Genomic DNA, 7,014 nt, shown 5'->3' with positions numbered 1-7,014 from the left:
TTTTTAACATCAGTTCGGTTCGATTATAATTGGTTGTTTTTACCGGATTGAGCACCCCTAAATAATTCATCGACTTCCTTACTGTTTAAACACCATGAGTCCAAACACACTTTTCGTTTAAACATATGATCGGAAATTAAACTATCAACACACTTTTCCGCGCATAGCGCGGAGAAAGAATCTAGTTAGCTTAATTGTCTAAAAAGAGCTGTGAGTGAGTCACCTCAGCAATAATGACAAACTTGTTATTATTTTATAAAAGTAAGATTACTTATTAAAAATACTTGTTAATTAATAAGAAAAGGATCTATGAAAAGCTCATCTCCTTTTGGTGCTGCCACGTCACTAATGAGTGAAGGAGAAGCCAACACCTGTCCGTTAGCAAAACGTTGTGGGCTTGGGTTAGTGTTTTGGGCCATAAGTAATGTTCAAGGGACCCAGCCCTACAGGAATCACTCAATACGCGATGCGATCCGGGACTTAGGATTCTTCCCACTTTTGGTCTTCACCGTTTGGTTCGAGAGCTTGATATGATGAAGTCGACTTCAAGAATGCTCTGCATAGGGTTTTGACGTGCCTTTTGATCTTCTTATTAGAATACGAAACGTTGCCACTTTCAGATTTATCGCTGTTAGACCTCTTCTTAAAGCCATCAAATATAGATAGGTAGCCATCGTCTTCTCATGTATTATCGATTCAGTGTCCTGGCCACCGAAGAACTTCTTCTATTCTTCCAACTGCTATGAAGATCCATTAATTCCGACCAACCTCTGTTGGAGGCCGCCGTCTGTGACTAATCGATTTGAGCTCAAACAAAATCATGTGGCTTTAGGAGTTTGTTTCATCGCACCGTTACGACCGCATTCAAGCATCACCATTAACCCCAATCCAAGCTATAATTATGTGAGTTTCCTTCTACCATACATCGTTTCATTCCTCTCAGTCATTTCTATTCTTAAAACTTTCAGAGATTAAAATGCTAAGCTCCTCTTCTTCTGAGAGAGATTTTAGAGTTTTTTTTCTGTTCGTGGATGTCTTTATTCCCAGGTGATCGAAAGTTAGTTAGAAACTATGGTCCATGTCTTTCCGTTTGAAACAATTATTGTTTCGATGCGTCTTGTTTTGTTGCTTTAGGACTGGTAACTAACGTCTTGCATTGGTTCGCTTTAAGTATAAAAACGAAGCTCACAAGGCTTGATACTAAGATATTATATCAGTTTATGCACTTGGTGATTAGAATTGACATGAAAGCTTTGGTCTTTCTTTCAGGAAGACTTGTTTTAAGCTTTTGGTTTAAGTTTCAGTTTTCGATTCTTACACATAATCTGGCTAGTGATCTGATTACTGAGTGAAAGTTTTGGGTTACCAAAATCATAGAATCCAGCGGTCGAGTTTGTGTGGGTGGTGAACGCAATAGAAAAAGCTGTGAAGAAACGATGCATCATCTCACGCTGGAGATCATTGGGGTTGGGAAGAAGAAGCTTTATGAAGCCAAGGTTGAACTTCAAGGAGTTCAAGCATGCCGGTGATGATGCCCCTGCCATTACTCCCTCCTATCTTGGCTGCAAATAAGGTATTACTACAAACGGTTTAAAATATTTCATAAACAGAATAAGTATCACTTCAGTGTTTTAACTTCAAATTGTATTTCCTCTTCTTTATGAATTATGCAGCTTCAACGAAGCTATGTTTGCTTCTTTTTTAAACTATTTTAAACCGTAGAACTGGTTTGATGCCCCGTCGTTAAGTGCATTTTGTTAACTTAAAAAAAATTATGTTGATTCTATTTTTAGTTATGATTTTAAATTGTAGTCATCGTATTGGCTGATTACAGAGGAGAAGAATATTCAAAACAGCTAGCATAAAAATAATTATTCAACCCTTCTGATCCTGTCACATACATATAAATATTCCGACTCTTCATCGTATTTATTTATAGGTCATAACAAAGAAGGGAGATCAAACCACTCAAGTAATGTGTGTAAGACTAGGATGATAACACATTTTATAATTAACTCATCATCCATCCCCTTTTAATCACAATCAAAAGAAAAACACACAAACTTAATTATGACAAACAAGGAAAAATAAAATAAAAATTATTGCAGTTAACACTGCAAGTTATTACGTTAATCAGCAGCACATTGAAACTTTACTTTAAATTTGTTCCTGAGCAAAAGATAAGAACATAACACATGAACGCAGGGAATCATCCTTAACTCATGTCTCAGTCAAAAAAGTTGTTTCTTTTGTTTCGTCGTCTTCGTTCAGTTTGGTGTTTGGAATTTTTCTTTTGGATTTTAAACAGATTCTACATATACTACATGAAACTGTTGTTGGGATTTTCTCCAAGAAACTTTTATGTATCAGATGGACAGAGGACGTGATGTTTTATGGGTTAGTTGTGCTTCTTGCAAAGGCTGTACTCAAACCAATAAAATACAAGTAAAATCTCTCCTGTCCTTTTCATTCGGAATTCTCTGATCTGAGAATAATGTGCTGCTCTGTTTGGACATTCAGTTGGATTACTTTGATTCAGGGAGCTCAGTAACGACACGGTTATGAGCTGGGATGTTCAATCCTCTGATTAATTGAGAAGCAGTTATCTTTTTAATTATAAACGTAACAGTTGTTTGCTTCTCAATTAATCAATACTAGATTTTGACCCGCCCTTAGAAGGGCGGGTATATTTTTTTTTTACATTTTTTATAAATTTAATTTTTATATTTATGTTTTTTTTTACGTTTTTTCATTATATATTACTAAAACAGGAATATGACCTATTGATATATGTGTAGTCAAATTATTTTACGATAATTATTAAAAACTCTTATTAATTATTTAAAAGAAATATTATACAAAGAAAAATATAAATATGATTAAAAACATAAATATAAAAATTAAATTTCTAAAATATGTAAAACAAAAAAATATACCAGCTCTTTTAAAGGCGAATCCGAATCTAGTCAATACTATTAAAATAGAAACATAACATATTGATATATGTATGGTAAAACTATTTTAATACAATGATTAAAACCTCCTATTAATTATTTAAGCGAAATGTTATACAATGAAAAACACAAATATGACTAAAACATATAAATATAAAAATTAAATTTCTATAAAACTAAAAAATATAAAAAGGCGGGTCCAAATGTAGAAATCTATTTAAAACCCTTTAAACTAAAATCTGTAGAATATCGGATCATGATAATAATTTTAATTTTAATTTTAGTTGTTTAGTTTTAGTTTTAATTTTATTTTTTAAAGAAACATAATTTTTATGTTTGTGTGTTTGTATAATCATATTCTGTATGATATGAATTTAATAGAATAGATAAGTTTTGTAAGTATGTACATGTATCATATGGTAAGGCTTCGTCTTTTTGTCAATATTCAGTCCAAATTATTATTTTTTTTTTATTTGAACATAAAAACAGGAATATAGGGAAGTTACGAACGGTTAACAATATTCGAAGCCCAAATTATCGTTTCATATGCCGAGGGAAGTTACGAACGGTTAACAATGCTCTAAAGGACCTTTATTAATTGGTCATACATGATAATTAATAGAATAGATTTTGACCCGCCCTTAAAAGGGCGGGTAAATTTTTTGTTTTACATTTTTAAAAGTTTAATTTTTATATTTGTGTTTTAATTATTTTTGTTTTTAATTTGTATAATATCTTTTTAAAATGATTTATAAGAGGCTTTAATAATTATAATCTTTGTATAATATCTTTTTAGCCAGTTACGTGATTAATGACCATGACTAAGAAATTAAGAAATATAATTATACAGTAATGGGCGTTCACAAAAAATACGATATCAAATCATATTGAATCATACGCCCTTTTGGGCCGTTACGTGATTAATAGCCAGTTACGTGATTTGGCAGTTATATTAATACAAAAACGTATATTAAAGATGTATTTAGTGGTAGTTATAAAAATTAAAAAGTGGACATAACTCCATATTGATCCGCTCTTAAAAGGGCGGGTATATTTGTTATTTTATATTTTAAAAAGTTTTAATATTTATATTTATATTTCTATTTTTAGTCATGTTTTTTTTTCATTGTATAACAATGATATTTTTTAAATGATTAATAAAATCTTTTAATAATTGTGTTAAAATAGTTAGATATATCAATAGGTCATGTTTTTGTTTTAGTAGTACTGATTTTAACAAAGTATAGTTACAATTTTTTTAGTAATCAAGTTAGCAATTATATAGATACAATTATATGTTTTTCAATAAACTTTCATGATTTGATTTCATATATGATTTACATAACATTTGAATAGAGTGTTTAGCAAATAGAATGATAAATTGAGAAGAGTAAATAATCATACAAATTTGCATAAAACCAAAAAGATGTATTTTTATAAAACATAACCGTTGCTTTGTTAAAAAGAATCATAACAACTGCCATATATAAAACGTTTTTTGACGAAGTGGATCCGTTAACTAAGGAGATAAAAATGTTATTAAAACATATATAAATTATTAATGATGGACATAACTTTTATCAATAGGTCATGCTGAAGAATTAATAGAATAGATTTCAAATCTAATCAAACAATGTTATTAAATATTTTTAGCCGACTAACAGTGATTCTTGCAAACTAATTCATAGATATATATATGTGAATAAACTGTTATAACCTGTTACAACTGTTGGCTGGCTAACAATGAATTTTAATGTTATCAAATATATTAGAAGGCTAACACTAAGTTGTTATATGTTATTAAATATGTTAACCGACTAACACTGAATCTAACAAACTAATTCATAGATATATCTAACTATATGAATATGCATAACTATTATAATATAAAGCTAATTATTTACAACCACGTTTATCAAATGTTATTAGCCGGCTATAAATATTAAATACTATGGCTAATAAATTATATAACCATCTATTGTGGTTTGTGACAATACCAAATATTATTGTAGTCGTCTAACATAATTTACATTACAATGAGATTTCTAATGGATTTGAATTTTTTTTTAATTATTTACAACCACAATTATCAAATATTGTTAGCCATAGTGGAAAGCTTGTTAAAATATTTAATCAAATATTAGACGTTGGGTAGTGATGAAATAGAGTAAAATAGATGTAAGATGTTACCTTTCAAATTTGATAGTTTCTATGAGCTGATCTTTTACAATGTATATAATTATTCATAAAGTTTACATGGTACGACAAATCATTGTTTGCAGAAGTTTACAATGTGTGAAATTGATCCTAATTATGATTGTGCTTATTTGATAATGCAGGGAAACTGATATGGTGGCAAAGAAAAACATGGTATATCTCGAAAACTGATATTTTTGTATAGCGATGTTATAATCTTGTTTCCTTCTTTGCCGTTTGTTAATTTTGGAAACAATGAATACGTGGAAAAGACATAAATTTTTAACGTGAAACTAATAAAATTTTTAATGGCATTTGGTTGTAAATAAAAGAAAATTCTAAGGGTTAGTATATATGTGTACTTCTGTTTTAATAGAGTAGATAGTATATTTGTTATATATATTATTTATAATATTTAAAAAGTCAAAATAACTAATAGTATATGTAAAAAGATTTGTATACGTAATGTTCATTTAACCTAGCGTATATATATAACTTCCACTGGGCAAAAGTTTACAGCCTCTTAATAAAACCTAGAACAACTTTCCTCTCCTTGTATTCCAGCATCATCCGCCATGGGTAGGGTTTCTCGAGCTTCGTTTATATCTGTAGCTTTTTCCTTATTTCGATTCTCGTCTGTTAGTCGATCTAACCTACCTCTCTATTATGGGTGTATTGTCTATCTGTGCGTCGGTTTATTCCTATTTTGTTTCACTGTGTCTATTACATATGTATGATATTAGCTTGTGATTGAGGGAGGTGGATCCAAGGTTTATGCTGTCATGAGATTCAATGCTAATTCTAATAATTCTAATACTAGATATTTATACTTGCTTCACAGACCTGAAAGATGAGTTTCAAGAATCAACGCCAATCCCTGATGTGCAACAAGGTTGGTAGATCTTTTATGTTTCCTTTCTTTCTATTTTATTTTCCCTTAAATGGAGTTTAAGTTAGTTGAGGTATACCTCGTTGGTGATATATATATTTATGCTGAACATTGGTGGTTTCAGCTTCCGAGGATCATGATCAGGAAGTGCTCCATCCAGTGCATGACCCAGCGAAAGGTTCTTATATCTCTTATACTACTCGTTTCTCATCTTTCTGTGATCGTGGTGTCTGATTGAAGACTTGTTTATCTCTCTCATCCATTCAACCAATTTAGCCACAGAGAAGGCGGCCCAAGGAAAGGCTGCCAAAGAGGACGCGGAAGAAGTGGCAGAGGCAAACAAAAAGAGACACTTAAATGTGGTGTTCATTGGACATGTTGGTATGGCCATCTACTTGATGATTTTTTCCATGAATTCGATTTTTTTTAATTGATATTCGTCTATACTTTTCAGGAAAGTCTGTTCCTCTTTAGATTGTAAGAAAGTTGCCTTGTGTAGACACATGGTTTCAAAGTTAATTGATAATATTCACACGGCTACTTTTTCCATTGTAGATGCTGGAAAGTCTACTATCGGAGGACAAATTCTCTTTCTTAGCGGTCAGGTAGATGACCGACAAATTCAAAAGTATGAAAAGGAAGCAAAAAGAAAAAAGTAGAGAAAGCTGGTAAGTATTTCTGATCAATATAAAGAATGTTTATGTTATATTTTCTGTTTCCATAACTTGTTATTGTATTTTTATGCCAGGTATATGGCATATATAATGATACAAAATGAAGAAGAGAGGGGCCAAGGTACTTCGTGGGGTTGACTATGTTTCTTGTTTGCGGCTCTATGGTAGTGCTAGAGGTGCAAATGCACCGGGTCCCAAATTTTTATTAAAATTTCTTTCGTAGTTTTAGGGTCTTAAATTTTTAACATTCTTGTAAATAAAGGTCTAATTTTTGAAATCATTAATTAACCTAGGTAGAAAA

The 7,014-nt window shown here is 30.9% G+C and overlaps 1 protein-coding gene across 6 annotated transcripts; it reads left to right on the top strand.

Moving 5' to 3' along the window:
• Window positions 1-489: 489 nt before the first annotated feature.
• On the top strand, window positions 490-6,710 carry LOC130507402 (uncharacterized). 6 transcript variants are annotated; one of them, XR_008942310.1, is made up of 8 exons: window positions 490-903; window positions 1,378-1,573; window positions 2,371-2,445; window positions 5,294-5,324; window positions 5,992-6,042; window positions 6,164-6,217; window positions 6,316-6,420; window positions 6,595-6,710. XR_008942310.1 is itself a non-coding variant. In XM_057002119.1 (5 exons), the coding sequence occupies exons 1-5, from the start codon at window positions 5,726-5,728 to the stop codon at window positions 6,696-6,698; spliced, it is 318 nt and encodes a 105-aa protein (XP_056858099.1). In that variant the 5' UTR covers window positions 5,561-5,725; the 3' UTR covers window positions 6,699-6,710. The 6 variants fall into 6 exon arrangements, 1 of the variants encoding a protein (XP_056858099.1); XR_008942307.1 differs by lacking the exon at window positions 5,294-5,324; XR_008942309.1 differs by lacking the exon at window positions 5,294-5,324 and having other exon boundaries at window positions 2,309-2,445.
• The last annotated feature ends 304 nt before the right edge of the window (window positions 6,711-7,014 follow it).

The sequence above is a fragment of the Raphanus sativus genome, unplaced genomic scaffold (assembly GCF_000801105.2).
Source record: "Raphanus sativus cultivar WK10039 unplaced genomic scaffold, ASM80110v3 Scaffold4465, whole genome shotgun sequence".
NCBI lineage: Eukaryota > Viridiplantae > Streptophyta > Magnoliopsida > Brassicales > Brassicaceae > Raphanus > Raphanus sativus.
Note: the sequence above shows the minus strand (reverse complement) of the source record. Positions and strands in the feature narration are given on the sequence as shown.

Excerpts from the sequence above, each read along its gene's own strand:
- LOC130507402 (XM_057002119.1), top strand. Across the intron at positions 6,043-6,163 it reads AATCCCTGATGTGCAACAAG|CTTCCGAGGATCATGATCAG; the intron begins GTTGGTAGATCT and ends TGGTGGTTTCAG. Across the intron at positions 6,218-6,315 it reads AGTGCATGACCCAGCGAAAG|CCACAGAGAAGGCGGCCCAA; the intron begins GTTCTTATATCT and ends CAACCAATTTAG.